The 20,011-nt window shown below is 40.8% G+C and overlaps 1 protein-coding gene across 2 annotated transcripts in view; it reads right to left on the bottom strand.

Moving 5' to 3' along the window:
* Positions 1 to 2,646: 2,646 nt before the first annotated feature.
* Positions 2,647 to 20,011, bottom strand: part of fam219b (family with sequence similarity 219 member B) — a 34,734-nt gene continuing 17,369 nt past the window's right edge. For both annotated transcript variants that reach the window (XM_067973573.1, XM_067973574.1), the window contains 4 exons: positions 17,122 to 17,212; positions 12,402 to 12,479; positions 11,163 to 11,217; positions 2,647 to 10,080 (listed from right to left, as the gene is read on the bottom strand). In XM_067973573.1, the coding sequence (XP_067829674.1) occupies positions 9,925 to 10,080; positions 11,163 to 11,217; positions 12,402 to 12,479; positions 17,122 to 17,212 (380 nt within the window). In that variant the 3' untranslated portion in view covers positions 2,647 to 9,924. The remainder of the gene's footprint in view (positions 10,081 to 11,162; positions 11,218 to 12,401; positions 12,480 to 17,121; positions 17,213 to 20,011) is intronic.

Genomic DNA, 20,011 nt, shown 5'->3' with positions numbered 1-20,011 from the left:
CAATTATACACTGAACGGTGCCTTTGCCAACAGAGCCATCTGGGGAAGGTGTACAGTTCTGTTTAAATCTGCAACTACAGTGGAATCGACCCACTGATTGCTGCGCTACTGGTTCACAAAATGGATGCAGATGAGGAATGCCACTCAGTCCATCCAAAGAGTGCCAACATTCCCCCATTACCTATCCAAATGTCTCAAATGATTTTAGGGTTTTTACCTCTATCCGCAAGTCCACTTGCTCTGTCTATAATATTGGCATTAGAGCCCTTTACATTACATCCCGGTCTGTGAACCTCCAAATCAAGCAGCACATCCCTGAAGAATTCGGTAGGCTCAAATTTCAGGAAACCACATTTGAATTTTTTTTTAAATTAAAAACAACAGACATTAGTTATTATTGTACTTATGATGCTAATTACAGCTTCTACTGCCCAGTTACTTCCCAGAATTAAACTTAGTATCGTGGGTGTCAACTCCTTCTCTCCCCAGTGAACAGAGGCGCATTTAAGAGAATTTACTGAAGCCATTCAAATCTCAGCCCACGTTAGTCACACATCATTAACTGCTCTGCACAATCACACCTTCATTATTCATAATAGATAAGGCATAATACCCAACATTGAATTAAAAACTTTAGAATGTATTAGTATTTTTTTTTAATAACATTCTCACACATAAGAGGTGAAGGATGTTGGTACTGGAGAAAGCTCTCAAAACATTGGTGAAACACCAGGAGAAACTTCTTTACCCAGAGAGTGGAACTCGCTACCACAAGGAGTAGTTGAAGGGAATAGTATAGATGCATTTAAGAGAAAGCTAGATAAACACACGAGGGAGAAAGGTATAGAAGGTTATGCTGATCGAGTTAAAGGAAGAGGGGTGGGAGGAGGCTGATGTTGGAGCATGAACACCAGCATAGACCAGTTGGGCCGAATGGCCTGTTTCGGTGCTTTAAATTCTATGCAATGTAACTGCCTTCAGACTGCTTTCAACATATGCCCAAGAAGGAAACCTCCAGGGGACTGTTTCAATTTCATGCATCTGTGGTTCTTCTGAGGAAGAATGCCAATCTAGTGCCCAATTGGGAGCTGTGTTGTGTCATGGATCCATGCCCACCACTGGATTGAAGTTGCCCCAAGCTCGTTTCCACCAGCTGACATAGGAGCTTTCACCCTGCCAATTTTGGTCTGGTATTGAACCCAATATCCCACAGGTGAAAGGCCAGAGTCTAAACTACTGCACCATAATCCAGTATGAAATCCCCCCAGACCCATGGCCAACACTCCAGTGTCAATGCCGAAGGAACGCTACAATGCCATCTTTCAGATCAGGCATTACACAGAGGCCCATCTGTCTGTTCAGATGGATGGAAAAGATTCCATGGCACTATTTGAAGAGCAGGGAATTCTCCAGAGGGTTCTGGCCAACATTCCTCTTTCAACCAGTACCTTCAAAAAGAAACATGATTAACTAGACAGTTGTCTCATTGCTGTTGATAACAAATGGACATACCTGATGTGGGGCTAGTAGGTTAAAGGATTAATCGTGCTCAGTGAAGTCGGTGCAGTAATCACATCACAATCAAAGCCTTCGCATACTTTCGCCAGGCAATCGAAACCGATAACCCAGGTCTGGAGATTTAGAGCGAGTTTAGTTACCCACTTGAGGAAATAAGTTTTAAAAATCATTTACCAAAGTGTGTAAAACAAGTGTACACATCTCTCTCTTTCCCCCCCCACCAAAATACTCGAAGTACAGTTCTGGAGGCAGCCCTCCAGTAGTTCATTCAAGGGACTGATCTTCACGTGAGCCTGGACAGTAACTGGCAACAAGCCATTCAATCATGGAGGACAATATAGCAGAGCTTGATCCTGTCCTCTTCAGTCGCCACGTGTGCACACGCACACAGAGCAATCAGGAGCACGAGGCCTAGTTGACTTTAACCTCTCTCCAGCCCGTTGCACCGTGGCTAACTTATTTCATCACAACTATTCACCCAGCTGAGATCAGTTTACTCCACTCAGTACAGGTATGAGCCATCGCTCAGTGGGTAGAACTCTTGTCTCCGAGTCAGAACGTTGTGGGTTCAAGACCCACTCCAGAGAATTGAGCACAAAATCTAGGCTGATAGTCTCATGCAGTATTAAATGCTGCACTGCCAGAGGTGTCGTCCTTCAGGTGAGACATCAAACCGAGGCCCCATCTACCCTCTCAGGTGGACATGAAAGATCCCACAGTGCTATTTCGAAAGAAGAGCAGGGGAACTCTCCCCGGTGTCCTGGCCAATATTTAGCCCTCAACCGACATCACTAAAAAGAGATTATCTGGTCATTACCACATTGCTGTTTGTGTGATCTTACTGTGCGCAAATTGGCTGGCACGTTTTCTACATTACAACAGTGACTGCACTTCAGAAGCACTTTGGGATGTCCTGAGATCGTGAAAGGCGCTATATAAATGAAAGTTCTTTCTTTCACAGGGAGCGTTATGATCTGTACGGCTTGTTATTTTATCACAAGTTGTTGGGGAGCAAGCTTTACAGCCGAGGATAAAACTTTGCGCTTTCCGTTCTGCACAGACTGCTACACAGTAACCCACCGTAATTTATTTTAGCATCAACTCTGACAAACACAGAACAGGCTGAAGTCTTTTAAAGCATTCTTTATTTTAATCTGCCATACCAATAACATACAAAAAAATAAATGCAATTTAATAAAATGTAGTTAAGTTTATGTATTGTACAGATAGAATATTTAGTCTTTATACTCTGCAAGCATTTGCCTGCAGAGTGTAAATTGAAAACAAGATGGTTTCAGAACCCACATGGCCATATGGCCCAGTGCATTTTCGCAATCCATGATAGCTTCGAGAGAACACAACACAATACACAGCATTACGTTCAATATTCTTAAATATATGCACATCAGTGTCCATATTCACAGAAATTTTATGGTTGAACTAGTCTATAGAATTTTAAACTGCTTTTCTCAAACAAAATTTTAAACTCCCTTTTTGTTTTCCTTGACCCTGACTTTTAACCCAAAAAGGATAAGAATATTGCAATGTGATTTTATGGCAGCTAATGACTTAAAATTGTATCTCAGTAATTATCAGTATTGCAGTCTCAGTAATTACTAGTATTGCAGAATGCAATTGTGCCACTTTCCCCAGAAATCGTTTCTATTTTGGTCCAAAAAGACCATGTTTCCCTAGCCTTTTACTGTATAATCGTGAGCTCATGAGTTGTAATATTCCCCAATTCAATCATGAGCGAAACCCTCAAAATAGACGCGCGTACTGAATTGCTTAGATTCCATGAAGTATTTTAGAATGGGCTCCACCCAGTATATTTGTAGTATTTCTGCATGCCAGCCCTTCTGAACAACCAAAACCCACAACATACAGAGATGTTTGCATAATGTTATTAATAATTGACTGTAGTGATCATAGGCAAGACTGGCCCAATTAGAGACCCCCTCCTCTGCCACAAAGTGCTCCACCTAGCAGCGAATTGCTGCTACTAACTCCTCTCTCTCTCTCTCTCGCTCTCTCTCTCTCTCTCACACACACACACACCACCCACCCCTCACTTCCCCCAATAACTCTGACGAGTGGGTTCAAAGTTAAACTCAAGGCCAGCACGACAGCCTATTTTTAAGGCACCATCGTAAATGCAATGACCGTAACATGTTGACGACATACTGAATGGGGAGGGAGGAGGGGGGGGGGGGGGGGGGGGGAAGAGGAAGCATTAGCTAAACTGCACTGTTCTTACACAAGGGTATGCAATACTCCCCAAAACCAACACACTGCTAGATGCAATTGTGCATGAAATGGTGCAAACAGCACTGCATAATTGCTGCACAAACATGCAGTTCATAACCGAAGTCTGGGAAAGGCAATTACTTGTAAAGCTTTTAAAATACATCAGCAGAACCTTAATACATTTTTAACAGGATAGTGTACATGGAGTTTAGAGATTTCAGCATTTACAGGCTGAGCAGTTTGTCCATGGAGGTTTGGAATACAATATTATACAGCTGAGTTCAAATGGATGAACTAATTTACAAAATAACTATGCCTCACCCAGGATTTCTATACAAGTGTAAATTGGATTTTATTTCCTTTTTAAAAAAAGTATTGATCGTACGTCTGCTTGGCTAACATCACAGCCTCCCTACACCATGCTTTCTATAGTGATTTCAACTATTGAATATAATAAACTAAATTATAGCATGTAGCAGTCTCCATAATAAATAGCAATGGGCAAGTAGAACATCTACAGTAGAATTTAACAGAATTATAATAAATGTTCTGCTGCCCCAAGATAAAGTAATTAAATAGAATTGATGTATGTAAAAAAAAAAAATTTTGGACCCTTGCATCAATTTGTTATTTAGACCCTTCAGCAACACTATCCTTCACAACCAACTCTTAACGGCGGTGCAATGGGACCAAGACTGTCCACTTCCTGTGGAAACAGGACAATTTGCTCACACAGGATTTCTGTTGACTTCCCAATGCTAATAAAAGGGATTTTTCCTGTGGGAACTTTTTGGGCGGCAGGGGGATTTGAGGGATGGACTACAAGAACCCTATAATTGGGCACCATAAAGCTATGAGCCAGCACCATGATTTGCAGTTTATTCCGCTCGTAAGATGTGAGTCAGTGTAGCATTTTATGCACAAACACCGAATCAGAAAACCCAATAAATACTTCTGATCAAATTCACGAAAGGCCATGGTGTTACTTGTTACCAGCCAGATCCATTACATTGTTGGTATCTTGATTAAAACTGCAGTGGAAACCAAACCAAATGGAAGTCTCTTGGTAATTAAGTTAATAAATTCAGGGAGTCAGAAAAGTCAAAACAAAAGTAAACTACACACATAGATTTTCAAGTGGCGGGGAATTTCTGCTGCATTCAGAATTTCTTTCTCCATTGCTCTTTAGGTTCTCTTCTCCTCTCGTGTGTCACCCAACATTTCCCAGCTCCTTAGCCTCGGTCATTCTTCATCTAGCCCCAAGGAGGTCCACAGAGGGAGCTGGGACAATCTGCCCTAAGGTTTAACATTCACCGGCTCCCCTGAGATAGCAGCACTCAATCGCCATCCTTCTGAGTTTACCAGTAATTGTTCCAATTGATGTAATGGTTAAACCAAAGTGCCTTTTTGGCTTGAAAACTGGATGAATCAATAATCCATTAGTAACTACGCCACTGAAATCTAAACACTATAAACAATGCTATTTTCCTCTAAATTCAGATAATGTAAAAGTCTATATTTTCATTTCAAGAATTTCAGACTTCATCAGCCCGGAACAATGGACTCATGGCTTTGGGGGAAGTTCTCCAATCAAGAAACTTTCAAGACATGATTGTCCCTTCTAAATAAATGATCTTCCAGCATCATGTCTTCAGTTTATGGCTGACAGATGAGACTCTGCCTTGCATGTGCGCTTTCCAATATAGATCCGCACACAGAAACTGTGCAAATATTAGTGTTAAGCAATTCTTTAGCGGGCTATTTTATGAAGGTGTTAACTCGCTCATTTTAGATGCCTCCCATTAAAATAGGCCACAAATGACTGCACACAAATGCATTCATCATTCATACACTAATATTTACATAGTGTAATCTCAAGGCCAGAGTCACAAGGTGCTGACTATTTAGTTACAGGCTATGCAATGCTGAATTATCTCTTCCTCCCCCTTACAGACAGTTTAAACAAAGAGGCTTTCAGTTTACTATTTGCTGCTTAAATAGTAAAAAATATAAGAGCAGCTGAAAGCCAAGATATAAGACGCTCAAACACAGAGATTCCAAGTTTATATTCTGCACAAAGACACAAGTAAACTTTGGTAACTTATAGACAAACTTCTAAAATAAAAGGAAATTAATGAGTCGACTGAGCTGGACCAAGAATTTTTTTCAAAATACAGACTTCACATCGTTGCATTCAATAAGTAAATCTAGCAACTTAATTGAACAAGCAAGCATTAAATATACAATAAAACTCCACATCCCTAAAACAAGAATAGTGCATCAGCAGCAGTGCTGAGCATGCGAGTTTCAAAACTGTCCAATTTATTAGTGCTTATAATGAACGTCCCAGTGTATTTCCAGTGGAAATAGGGAACCGATAGGTAGTCAAAGTGCAAGGGACTGAACAGGTGCTTTAAATGAGCTCCTGGTCCCCTATCCTAGCATGAAATAGGCTGAAACATCATAACAACATTGAAATTATGCAATCGATATTTTAACCCAATACTATAGTTTAAAATTAGCTACTTGGAGAAGGACATCAGATAACCTAATAGACAAGCAGTATCGTGCCAGAGGATGCAAATATGGTCTGTTGCTCACGTGTACAGATAGTTAGAGCAGAAAATGCATCTCACTGAAATAGAGGCCAGGTTCAATTGGTTCAAACTCAACATTTAGACAAAAATGCATGTAAACAGAACACATTTAGACAAAGAATTGGTATTATGGAGAGACAAGAATCAAAGTGCATCAGATTTCACTGCCTTCAAACTGAACATACCAGACATCCATCACACAAATGCTCATAGTACCTCAAATAAGTCCTCTTCTCAACTAATTGGTGGCAGTACTTACTACGGTGGGATTGTAAAAGCTGATCTCTTTGAAATCGCGGCCATTGCACACTTTGTAGTTTGTTCCATGTAGTATTTAACTGTATAAATACACTTATAAAAAGAGTTCGTTCTAAAACCATTAATTATGCATTTTGATTGTGACAGAATGGAATAAACCGGGCTAGATATCCTGATCAGTTAAGCAATCAATGTTTTTCAGCTCATATTATAAACACTGCATATACTCGAGTATAAAGCAAACCACATACAAGACAACCTCCAACTTTCCGGCCAAAAAAGATGGAATAAATCTGACCCATGTATAGAGTTCCCCCCATTTATTGTAACTCCCCAGAGAGCAGGAAATTTGATTTTAATGCACGCTGACTGTTCCATGCATTGTAAACACTACAAATAGGCAAGCAGCAAAAGACTGGGAGACAGAGTGCAGGGAGCAGTAGACCAGCAATCAAAAGGAGGCAAGTTCAGAACAGACAGGAGAGGGAGAATCAGGAGAGCAGCAGGCAGGTGTGCACCCAGAGTGAGCTGCAGTACTGCATACCATAGTGACTTACACTGGAGATTCCCCATCCTATACCCACTTCTATTTTCATACATGCAGTACTTTTCCAAGAGTTATTCCGACTTGGTTAGGCTGTGCACAACCATTTGACAATTTAATGACAAAAAATATTCTTAATAGTGCAAAATTAATGGCCACCTTCTGCGACTTTTATAGATAGTCCACCATATCCTGTGCTTCATCTTGTATAATAGTATATGTCGAGAGTTTGAGGGGGGTTGTTGTTTGGGGATCTCATGAACGGCTACTGCAGCTGTGGAACACGATGCTGAGGGGCAATCAATAGTCTGATTTTATGAGTGTTAAACCCGTGCGTTCAGGGGCAGGTGACAACTAGAGATTACGCTCATTTTAAAAATATAACGTCAGGCACAATACAAAATGGGATCTGTCTCTTATGGAAAATAAACTACTCACCTCTAGCACTTGGAACCTATGCAGCCTACCATTAAGTGCTGGCTTGTTCTCCTGCTCATATATGCATTATAGATCTCCTTGCATTGAAAACAGAATAAATTAATATGTATGTTAAATGTCTGTTTTCTCCCTGCCAATGTCCAGTTTGCAAACACCAAATTTTGAAAATATAACAATTCCCACATAATGTTGAAAGCTCACGTCTTATACTGAAATCACTGCCACATAAATTCTACTGTGCAATGGAAATTCCTACTAACAAAATCATTACATTCTCCAAAATAAACTTTTCTGTAAAGAGTAGCAGGGTTTCACAAGAATGTGTTACAAGTATTGTGGAACTTCAAGCCAATTGAGAATTTAAGCAAGCTCATTGAAAAAAAGTCTTCTGGCTTGCACATTGAATTTTTTTTTAAAAGACTGTTCATCAATAATGTGTCACTAGTGGGGCCCACTTGAAAGTTAATTACAATGCAAACCAGATACAAATCAAACAACCTGGTTTCTGCTGGCAAATTATTACATTTCATTATTTGTTCTTGCTTATTGTATTTCAGGTTATTGCCACAGGAATTTAGTATGGTGGTTTCATTAGAAGCACCCATAAAATCCCAAATCGATCAGATTGCCCTCACTTGATTGCAGTCAGATGATTTATTTCCACCCTTCTCCTTGCCTTCCAATTTGGTAAGTTACTTTTAAGGGCAAGTGATTTGTTGTTGCTGAAAAACGCTCAGACCGGCATTTTCACTGCATCTTTGATCTTTCACTGGAAAACTGCGGTACTTGGGCAGCAAAGCACACTGCACGTGGTAACTGTAGGGCTTGTCACAAGAAGTCGTGCTGTGCCAAATTACGTGCAAGGGTTACTTTGTGTCTGGCTGGCTGTCTCTTCCACACTACACACGGTTACCTGACCAAGAATGGCCAACTAACCTGCTTCCCAGTTCCCTGCCATAAGCACTCCAGCTGGTGTGTAGCAGAAGGATATCCTCTAATTCTTACAAACCCATCTTGCCCTCCCCCCCTCCTTCCTCTGGAGAAACATCTCACCACTGTCCAGTGCCTTTTTTTTTTAAGATAACGTGGCTAAAATCTGGAACTTATTGAATGGAATGCAGTGAGGAGACAACCCATAATACACTATTCTACGGTGAAATATTTATACAGTAAAGAACCCAGCCACTGGGTTTCCAAAATTATGATTTTGTTTTTACTTTTTCCATTTATTTTACACAATTTAGATTCTAAATATTAATAGTCAATAAATCCTCTGCACCAAAATAAGAACTATTTCTGGTTATATCTAAATTGAGCATTGTCTTCGCTATGGTTTTATAAGCTACAGCATCATTACCAAATGCTGAAATTTGATGAATATAATGTGTGTGTAAAGATTAGGGCTCAATACAGATTTTAGCTATTCACCATTTAGGTTCACTTCAGCATCCCTACTGCTATCTGCAGTTGGCAGAAAATAAAGCCAGAATCTGCTTCTTTTTCCTCAGATTTTTTGTTTTTTCTCACCATCTCCTGTATTAATTTCCCAGCAATAATTTAAACCAGAGACAGAAAGTTTTCACAATCTTTCATTCCTATCCCGCCCCCTAAATTGAGTCCTCATATGGGGTGAAATGGTGCTGAGCAATATTAGCGTGCAAACACTAAACACATTTGTACAAAATGTCTTCGCCCGCTACATCAGACGCCAATTAATTTGAGCGAACACCTTTTAAATTAGCACGCAAGGAAATTTCATACAAGTTCCCCACTCTAATATCGAACTGTATGATCTCACCCCAAAAGCTTCTATTGCTTGTGTATTTTTAGTCCATTCTAGCTTTCAATTTTTTTTTTCTTTGTTTGAAAGATTTATCTTCCTTTGGGTCAGTGGTTAAATAAGGGAAAAGATGGATTAAGATAGGGTGGGAATATATCGTTGTCATTCAATTATGCCACTGTCAAAATGAGTAGCATAGTCTGGAGAAATTTAATAGGTTTTAGTCTTACAAATCAGTCATCATCTGGATATGCAGCCGACAATTCAGATGTGGATGGTATACGATTAAAGGGGCACAGACTGAATTTAATATGACAAAAGATCAGCAATTGCAATGGCCACGGCCACCTATTATGTTTTTAAACAGGACCCTGGTATGCTAATATAGTTTCCCAGTTTATAAATTTCTTAACAAGTTTTGTGTGTGTGTGTGTGCGCAACACACCCACATACTGTTCTTGTATGCAATGCTTAAAAAATTCAATTGCCTAAAATGAGATTATCTTTTGACATGGTGGTGGAACATCCAAGTAAGGCTGTCGTTACTGGACAGTACAAGAGCTTTCTGCCTGGCAACAAGCACAGGCTGACGAGGTAACAGGCTTTGGAGGGATGAGGTCGAGGTCTTCATCGTCTGGTATTTCGTCTAGATGATAGCCGTCTTTCAGGAGCTGGCGGTTCAGGTCTTGATTAACTTGCTGGGGAAAGAAAGAGTTGCCTTTCTTAAAGAAAGTGAAATACGTGAGAAAATACACAAACTTTTCATTTGTGTAAAGAGCAGCTCAATGAAGTAATAGGCGAATGGTAGGACTAGGATCAAAAGGGCCAAAGCGCTTTCTGCATTGGATCCTGTCGCGTGACATGTCTCCTCTTGGATATACTGAATCATAGAAAGGTTACAGCACGGAAGGAGGCCATTCGGCCCATCGAGTCTGCTGGGCGCTGATATGAAGCGGTTTTCAAAAGAGCCAACTGAAATTTTTTAATTCCGAATTTAAAACTAAAATTCTATCGCTCCAGTGGTCCATCTCTCAGGCTACAGCTTAGGATGTGAATAGGACCCAAGCCACAGCCAATCGTGAGCCAGCCACTATGTGTGCAAGTGCAGCCAGAGTGACTACTCCCAATTTTCCCTTGTGTGGGAACAGTATTTGCATCTCCCCCACTGCTCTGCTCCGATTAACCTCCAATTGTTTTCTCAAATATTCATTCCAAATATTTTTTTTTTAATCTCGAGTAATTCCACTCAACTGAGACATGCTTTTTTATTTAAAGTTTTCCATCTTCCTTTTATTTTCCTGATGTGGAGATGCCGGTGATGGACTGGGGTGGACAAATGTAAGGAATCTTACAACACCAGGTTATAGTCCAACAAATTTATTTTAAAATCACAAGCTTTCGGAGATTATCTCCTTCGTCAGATGATTGAATCTGACGAAGGAGATAATCTCCGAAAGCTTGTGATTTTAAAATAAATTTGTTGGACTATAACCTGGTGTTGTAAGATTCCTTACATTTTATTTTCCTGCCATTGGTTTTCCTTTAACACAGTGATTCCTAAATTTAGAAATGTGTTGGGTAGAAAGCATTAACTTTCTTTGAATAAAGAAACCCACTCCCAATGGCCCAGTGGGGGCAATATTCTTAAAGCCACTCTGGGATGTCAACGATGGGGAAGCATCCAGGAGGAGCACAGTCTGATCCAGGAAACGGCTCATGGCCGGCTCGATAATCTGAAACAAAAGCCACTGATGTAAGACAAGTGCGTCGGTCAGCTCACCTCTGCAGAGGAATAGCCTGATGAAGAATAATACTTGGACTCAAATTCACCATCACTGGAAAAGAATACAAAGAAACCAGTGCATGAGATTCATTAAACGAATGCTTTTGGTTTAAAATGTAAATCAAAAATATTGCAATCTTAAGCTCATTATTTGTACAAGGTTTTGCTACAAAGTTGGCGATTTCTAGCTGTAAAAATAAAGTTGGTGTAGAAACTTGTTAACATCAATTTCACTCGCTATGGGTTGGTAGAATTGTTATGGTTGCTAAGGCAACAGGGAATATTATGAATGAAATTGACAGGCGTATCCCCAGCACCCAACAGCCTGAAGCTGTTCTACACGAGATACGACAGAGATTAGCGGCAGCGCGACACTTTCTAACACCTCTCTGCCAACCCCACCCTGCATTAGTCCAATATCACACTTAAATAGATTTCAAAATTAAATCTTCAGTCGTGTGAGGGGATTCCAGGAGCCCAGCAGCACAGTGCTAAAATCTGAGGCTTTTACTTGTGCTATGCGGAGGTTTGAGAGACCTTACAAACCACATCAGGGATCATTAAAACAGGAATCCCAAAACAGAATTGGCTTAACATGCTGGTTCAAGGTGGTCCCAATGGAAAATATCCATGTTTGAGCAATGAAGACCAGTTGTCTCCCCCACCTCCCCCCACCCAATCTATGTAGATTTAGCTGATCTCGGCCAAGGCACCTGGCATGTTACAACTGACCGTGAGGTTAGAGGAGGAGGGGGTTGGGGAATGCCTGGGGGGCTAGCGCGAGATTGCTATCCCGTTGGAAATACATGCAGGTGAAGTTACTACTGACTGAATAGCTTGCTGACACTCATTGTAAAGGCTTCCAAGAGCAACACAAGGGGGGGCACCCTGTCCATCACCTGTGGAACTGGAACCCTGAGAAGCAATCAATACCTTCAGGACATAGCAAAGAGGTGAAAATCGAAGTGCAGAGAGTCTAAATGGTAGTTCATGGGTAAATTTCTCCTAAAATTTTGTGCCAGTAGTTCTGAATCAGAATCCAGCAGTTTATGAATTTGGCAGTGAATCTTTCCTTCCTCCTACACAAATTTTACCACTTAACACCTCTCCATTTATCTAATCTTCTCTTCTACCCTTTCAACTTCGGTGCTGTCCTCTTATATGGACCTTAACCCTTCATTTAGGTTTTTCAATTTGTAAAAAAAGACAAATCCTTGGTTAGGATCTAATCCTTACCTGTCAGACTCCAAGGAGACTAAAGATTCATCTGGATTTTGTTTCAGGGCAGAGTAACCTTTATTAAATTTTACTAACCTATAATGAAAGAAAGGACGAAGAGACATTAAGCTCAAAATAAAAGTAAATATTGAATACAACTAGTGAATCTCCCATAGCCTTACTCACAGAAAGCTGAAGGAAATGTACGTCTTGTAGTTAACAGGATGAGGGAGGTACAGTGCCAAGAATAGCAGTCCTGTTTTGTAACACTGCTTTTATAGAGGGGGCAGCACCATCTCTGGAGCAAACAAGAACAGCAGCTTTTACCGTTACACCATTAGCCACTGATTTCAATGGGCTGGGAGCGTGACGGAATTAACAACTCAAAGTCTTGTCAGTTTAAAACAAGATCAAAATTTTTCAGGTGGAAGTTGGAGTGGGGACAAAACTGTTGCATTTTCTGAAAATCAAGAGGGAAAATTTGAATTTACAAAAAAAGCTTTTGAACACACTTTTAATGTTATTGGAATTCCAGTTTTATTTTATTTTAATTTTATGTTTTGATGGTATGTTGGAGAGGAGAAAAAGTTATGTAAACTAGTCACTATCTTTATATGAGAGCGACATGCATTCTTGAGAATTCAAACTCAACAGATTTTGAAAAATCACAAGTTGGCAAGTCTGTTAAAAATCAAGGTAAGTTCAAAATCTGGTTGATTGAAGTTTATTTTGTTCATTTGAAGTTTATCGACAAAAATCAATTAAAAATAACGAAAACGGCATACTTTATTTGAGATCCACTGTAATTTGCAGAATAGCATTGGCCCCAATCAGAGTTTCATTTGTAGTGAAAAAGGCTGAAAAGATCAAGTAAAAGTCAGGTCAAGAAGCAAAAGTTTATCACTGGATGCATCTTAGAACATTGAATGCATATAGAGTCATCCAGCATCAATGAATGATTAGCATACAGAGCTTCTCTCAAAATCACTAGATGAATGGATGTTTTAAACCATTTTCATATTACAGGAGGGTACCCAAGTGCAGATGTCCTGTTGTCCTGCTGCTGGCTGGAGTCCTTTGTGTAAACTGCCCGATCTATCTGGAGCCAATGACCGTAGAACATGTGGATCTACAAATCTGCCGCTGGGTTAAAACTGCCAATTCCTGTAAAGTAAATGCAGGGAGCCGTTCCTCTGTGTTTGCACTCAATTAAGCAACTAGGTTTCTATATTACATGGAGGAGCCGAATGCGACCGACATCTGACTGATAAGTAAGAGAGATAACACAATATACAGAGCTCACTCTCCCTAGAGGAACAGTTTTAATAGGTAGTGTGAAAGTGCCATTAGCCCCCACACATGAGGTCTTATCCATCTTCAGTCACCTAAACACTTGCAGTCAAGATGTGTTTGCTGCAACCTTTGGGGAGGGAAGAGAGAAGAGAAATCCTTAAAAAAAAAATCAGGGTCATGAATGCACGGTCATGAAAACGTTTTCTTGTACAGTGGAGGTAATACACCATGGTGGAACGGAAGGAAGTTTGGACTTTCCATCCAAATGCACACAGCTTCCAAAAATCAGTACCTATTTTAACAATCTCATCATCTTATAACATGCACTGCAGATTCAACTTTACATCCTTATGGACATGTCTTAAAAACAGAGATTTATGACGTATTAACACCACACTGAGCCAGCGAAGGAGTAACGGCTAATTGCCCCTTCAACGTCATTGCATCTGGTACATTAGGGTTGTAGAAAGCCATTAACTGCAATTACCCACCAAGTCCCTCCCTACATCACAGAAGCTGAAACACTCATCTTGCTGCCCCTTACTGCATCAGGACTTTGTCGAGAGCAGCTTTTGAAAGCAACTGCTAGCACTGCACGCATCACACTGGCACTCCTCTGAGCCCCTTATTAACTTGCATTTTACTCAGCTTCCCGTTCACACTATGGAGAGAGCTCATGTAGAAGAACTCATTGGCTTCTATTCCTTGCCCTTTTCCCCCTCACTTTATTCACTGACCTCTTCTCTCCTGAAGGCACTGATGGGGTACAGTTCCACAGATATTTCCCACCCTTCGTCAATGCTGGCTGACTCAGCACAAACAACTCTCCCTTCATAATTTTTCAAGCTAATTTTGTATCCTCATTCTCTGTATCATAGTGAGTACAGCACAGGAGGAAGCCATTCGGCCCACCGTGCCTTTGCCAGCTCTGTAATGGGATGAATCCTAGATCTTTAATTTTATCTTCACAATCACATTCGAAAGTAATGCGCCTTCTCCATTTCTCTTCAATAAATCGATAACCTATTCAGAGGTGCTACAATCAAAACTACAGCAATAGTGAAGAATTTCTACATTTAGAAAAAAGTGGCACTGGCTAACCACTTATATATTTATGTAATATATTAAAAGTCCTGCATATGGCATTCACTTCCAGTAAGCATCAAAATTACTTCCCATCACACTTTCCCGACAGCACCCTTATCATTATAAAGCAGCACACCTCCGACTCAGTGAGCAGCGCCATGGGAGATCCGCTAGTGCTAAATGTAATTTCAAAAAACAAAGCTCAAGTTTTAATCAAGCTGTTGGTAATTCAGCGAGCGATCTCCATTAAGTTCTGCTATGATTTAAATAATAATCTCGGTCCAAACTCGTCCGCTTTCCTCTCCTCGCACCCCCAAGATGGTGGGCTGAGATCTTATTCCGTTGCCAGTACTGCGCAAATTGGATTAACCGAACGGCTTTGGCCAGCAAACCTGCCCTCTACAGCGCAGCACAGTGGCGCAGACATGATGAACCAAATGGCTTCCTTCTGTGCTGAAAACCTTTTATGATTGTGGCGTTGAGGCACCTCACGATGCTTTTCTACTTTAAAGACATTATATAAATGCAAGTTGTTGATGGTTCCGTATAAATTTAAAGAAACCAAACTGAAGTCAGTTTTGTTACTAGGAAATTAAGGCTGCATTCACACTATAACTGTAACATCAGTGTGAAATGGTTTCGCTTCATATGTACACTAAGGAAGTTGCAGTGAAATCCCAGAGTCGGGGCCTAACCTGATACCTGTGCTTCGCTCTATGAGACTCAGTCCTTCAGAGAAAAACTGCTCCATGTGAATGCACAATTGTAGTGTAAACACAGCCTAAGAGTCGTGTACTCTTTGCAATCTTCGAGTTAGTTGTCAATGTACTATTCTTTTTTATTTTGCCGGACAAAACATTTCGATTAATCCAATTTGCATGATCCTTGCAATGGAAAAAAATTCTTGGCCAACCAAGTTGGGGGTCAGAGGGGAGGAACTTGGGCCTGGATTATTATTTAAATCAAAGGACAACCTAATGGAGATCACCCACTGAAAAGGTATTGACTATATAATGCCTCATATACAGACTTCAAGTTTGTCAAAAAAAAATAAACAGATTACCATTTCAACTCTGATAATGCTGCAATCTTTTTCTGTCAATATGTATTTCAGAGCCTAAGATTTTTAGAAACATATTGCCACAGGCACTGATAGAAGCACCCATGGTCAGAGTTAGCTACCTGAATGCCACTAGTCAGGGAATAAATAATCTGGAAAAGTCATTTTAATTCTTGACTTCTGCCCACTTGTGATATTTGGAAATATTTGGTACAAATGTCATTTAAAAAAAAACATGCAGGGAGATGACTCATTACCCCCCAGGCCATGATTTTTGAACCAATTCAAAAACTACACGGAAGCCTGCCATTCGAAGAAGTCGGGGTAAAGCGGCAGATCTTAATACACTCAGCAAAGTTCATTGGCAAGTCCAGCATTCTGCAGAGACCCGCACAAGGGGAGAGGGGGTTGAAGGGAAGCAAAAACAGTGAATCGCAGACCTGTAAAAATTTCAACCCTTGCAACCGAAACCCACACAAGCACACGAGACAGTATTTTAATTCTGGTTATTTTTTGCACTCAGCAAGATCGCTAATGTCAATACTGGGGAAACTGAAAACCTTTTCCACTCAATGCTATCAAGCACACCTGGGTCATTAGAACAGACGAGTACAAAGTAAAGCTCCCTTTGCTTTGTCCTAACTTTGTCACAAACGTGAAACTTCATATCACATACCAGCCATCTTTGAGGCCTTGGATTCCAAATTAATGCCCAATTATAGGCAAGCAAGGTCTGTTCACCCTTGCCTTCTGAGAAGATGAGTTGAGACTTGCTGCCGCTTGTGGGGGAGACCAAAACTAGGGGCCATTAATATACGATAATCACTAACAAATCCAATAGGGAATTCAGGAAAAACATTTACCCAGAGAGTGGTTAGAACGTGGAACTCACTACCACAAGGAGTAGTTGAGGCGAATAGCATAGATGAATTGGGGGGGAGGAAGGAATAGAAGGATATGCTGATTGGGTAGATGAAGAGGGGTGGGAGGAGGCACGTGTGGAGCATACGCACCTGCATGGATCAGTTGGGCCGAATGGCCTGTTTTTGTGTTGTACGTTCTATGTAATACTCATTCATGTAGACTTTCACAACCAACAGAGAGAGTCTCTCATCCAATCAGTCTTGGCTGTATTGGATCCCAGGTCCAACAAGTGAAAGAACAAAGTGCTAGACACTGAGCCAACCTGTGATGCATTATAGTGTTTTTGACAGGAGCTAGGTTTAACTCCCAGAATACAAGCTCCCTGTAACACAAGGAGGAGTAAAGGCCACGTTGGAACAGAGCAGCATTACTAACCTTTTTGTGCCCGATTTAGGCTGGTGCATGATTGCCCCACCGCCCATTCCTTTCTTCTTCAGGGCTTTCTTGGCTAATTCCCTGTGTTTCTCTATATAAAAAAAACCAACATACAACAAAATTTAATTTGAAAAAAGGTATAGCATTTCATCAAAAAGACCAACCTGGCCTGAACTTAGCATGATAGGTCAGGCAAAGCTTGGATTTCTAATGAGATGGTAGAATTCTATGAAGGGAAAGCCAAATTCAAGATGGGAGGGGAAAAAGCTAATCTCATTATTAACACATCCATTTCAGTAACTAGTGGACCCAATAAAAACATTATTTAATCATTCAGACCCAGTTCTGAATGACTGGTGTCACTTTTGCAATAAGTAAACTTTGAACTACAGTTTTGTTTAGCTTTTGCCATGGACCACAGATTTTAACGAGTTCAATTGATGATCTTTGACCTCTTGAGCAAGGGGAATAATTCCCTTTGTCGTTTTCAGACGGATTCCCCATGTTCTGTTATTTGTTTTCCTTTGTTAGTTTGTTCTCTCCTATCGAACGGTTTAATAACCTTACTCTCCTCTCTCCCTTTAAATCACCCTAAAGTGAATGTTGCTGATTTTAAACGTACTACTTCATTTGAATAACCATCAGTAAAACTAGTGATTTATCACTGCAAGATATCATTAAACGATCGTAGAGTTCTGTTCAGAGCAATGTAATGTTTTTTTTTAAATTGACTTTTGTCGTGGGAATTTATTGCCCACAACACTCTGAGAAATTGTTAAACTGTGCCTTTTCCAATAATAGAAACCTAAACTTGATCTCTGGGATTAGTTGTAGCTACGACGTGGCTGGGTCTAACATCAATACAACCAAGAGATTAATAATGTCCTGACTTGAATCAAAGGGCCAATTTGCCAATGGTGCATTCAGGCAATGGACCCACACATTCCACGCGTTGCAGAATCAGGCTTGGAGCCCCAAACTCGGCAGAACCTTACCACCCTCTGCAACTCCACGATGATTAAATCTTAAAGTTCCTGGAAGCTGTGAGAAGTGTACACGTGCCTCATTACACCCCCACCTTTATTGCCAATTAACCTTAATGAGTCCCGTGACAAATTCCCCGGTGGTCTTTTTGACTTTGGGCGATAGTGTAAAACGGATGATATTGGATCAGCCGCCCGTTACACATCTCTTCCCATTTTCATTGACTTCATTCCCAATAGAAATGAAAATTCGGAGAGGTGTTTAACGGGCGGCTGATCAAATATAGCCGGTTTTACACTATCGCCCAAAGTCAAAATACCCTCCTCCCCCTCGTGTTTTCTTGACTCCTCCCTCTGTGCGTTGACACCCATTTAAAATGGGCATTTCATGGCTTCCATACTTAAATAATCTGAATGTAACAATAATCACATACCCCCATTATGTAAACTGGGCGGTCAAGATATCAAAATAAAACCAACACCATCAGTTACAACAATAATTCGCTCGAAAGGAAACCACTTGCATTTATATAGCGCCTTTCACAATCTCAGGATATCCCAAAGCGCTTTACAGCCAATTAAATACTTTTGAAGTGTAGTCAATGTTGTAATGTAGGAAACGGGGCAGCCAATTTGCACACAGCAAAATCCCACAAACAGCAATGAGATAACGAGCAGATAATCTGTTTTGGTGATGTTGGTAGAGGGATAAACATTGGCCAGGACACTGGGGAGAATTCCACTGCTATTCTTCGATATAATGCCATGGCATTATATCAAGTCCTCCTGAGAGGGCAGAAGGGGCCTCGGTTTAACATCTCATCCGAAAGACGGCACCTCCGACAGTGCAGCACTCCCTCTGTACTGCACTGGAGTGTCTGCTAGATTACGTGCTCATGTCCCTGGAGTGGGACTTGAACCCATGACCTTCGGACTCAGAGGAGAAAGTTCTACCCACTGAGCCACGGCTGTCACCCAAGAAGCTTGGGAGTTTCCGTTCTTAAAGATGGTACTGTAATTATTTTTTTGCAAATTGGATTTTGCTGCCTTGTTCGATTTGCCACACTACCAGTTCTACATTATTGCTTAAGCAGTTTTTTTTTCTGCTACTGAATTTTTGCAACATAGGAAGGGAGAGATCACTTTGATAGGATTGTACTACAGACCCCCAAATAGTCAACGGGAAATTGAGGAGCAAATATGTAAGGAGATTACAGACAGCTGCAAGAAAAATAGGGTGGTAATAGTAGGGGACTTTAACTTTCCCAACATTGACTGGGACAGCCATAGCATTAGGGGCTTGGATGGAGAGAAATTTGTTGAGTGTATTCAGGAGGAATTTCTCATTCAGTATGTGGATGGCCCGACTAGAGAGGGGGCAAAACTTGACCTCCTCTTGGGAAATAAGGAAGGGCAGGTGACAGAAGTGTTAGTGAGGGATCACTTTGGGACCAGTGATCATAATTCCATTAGTTTTAAGATAGCTATGGAGAAGGATAGGTCTGGCCCAAAAGTTAAAATTCTAAATTGGGGAAAGGCCAATTTTGATGGTATTAGACAGGAACTTTCAGAAGTTGATTGGGAGAGTCTGTTGGCAGGCAAAGGGACGTCTGGTAAGTGGGAGGCTTTCAAAAGTGTGTTAACCAGGGTTCAGTGTAAGCACATTCCTTATAAAGTGAAGGGCAAGGCTGGTAGAAGTAGGGAACCTTGGATGACTTGGGAGATTGAGGCACTAGTCAAAAATAAGAAGGAGGCATATGACATGCATAGGCAGCTGGGATCAAGTGGATCCCTTGAAGAGTATAGAGATTGCCGGAGTAGAGTTAAGAGAGAAATCAGGAGGGCAAAAAGGGGATATGAGATTGCTTTGGCAGATCAGGCAAAGGTGAATCCAAAGAGCTTCTACA

This window comes from Heptranchias perlo, chromosome 38, assembly GCF_035084215.1.
Source record: "Heptranchias perlo isolate sHepPer1 chromosome 38, sHepPer1.hap1, whole genome shotgun sequence".
Classification (NCBI taxonomy): Eukaryota; Metazoa; Chordata; class Chondrichthyes; order Hexanchiformes; family Hexanchidae; genus Heptranchias; species Heptranchias perlo.
This window is presented reverse-complemented; position numbering and strand designations above follow the sequence as displayed.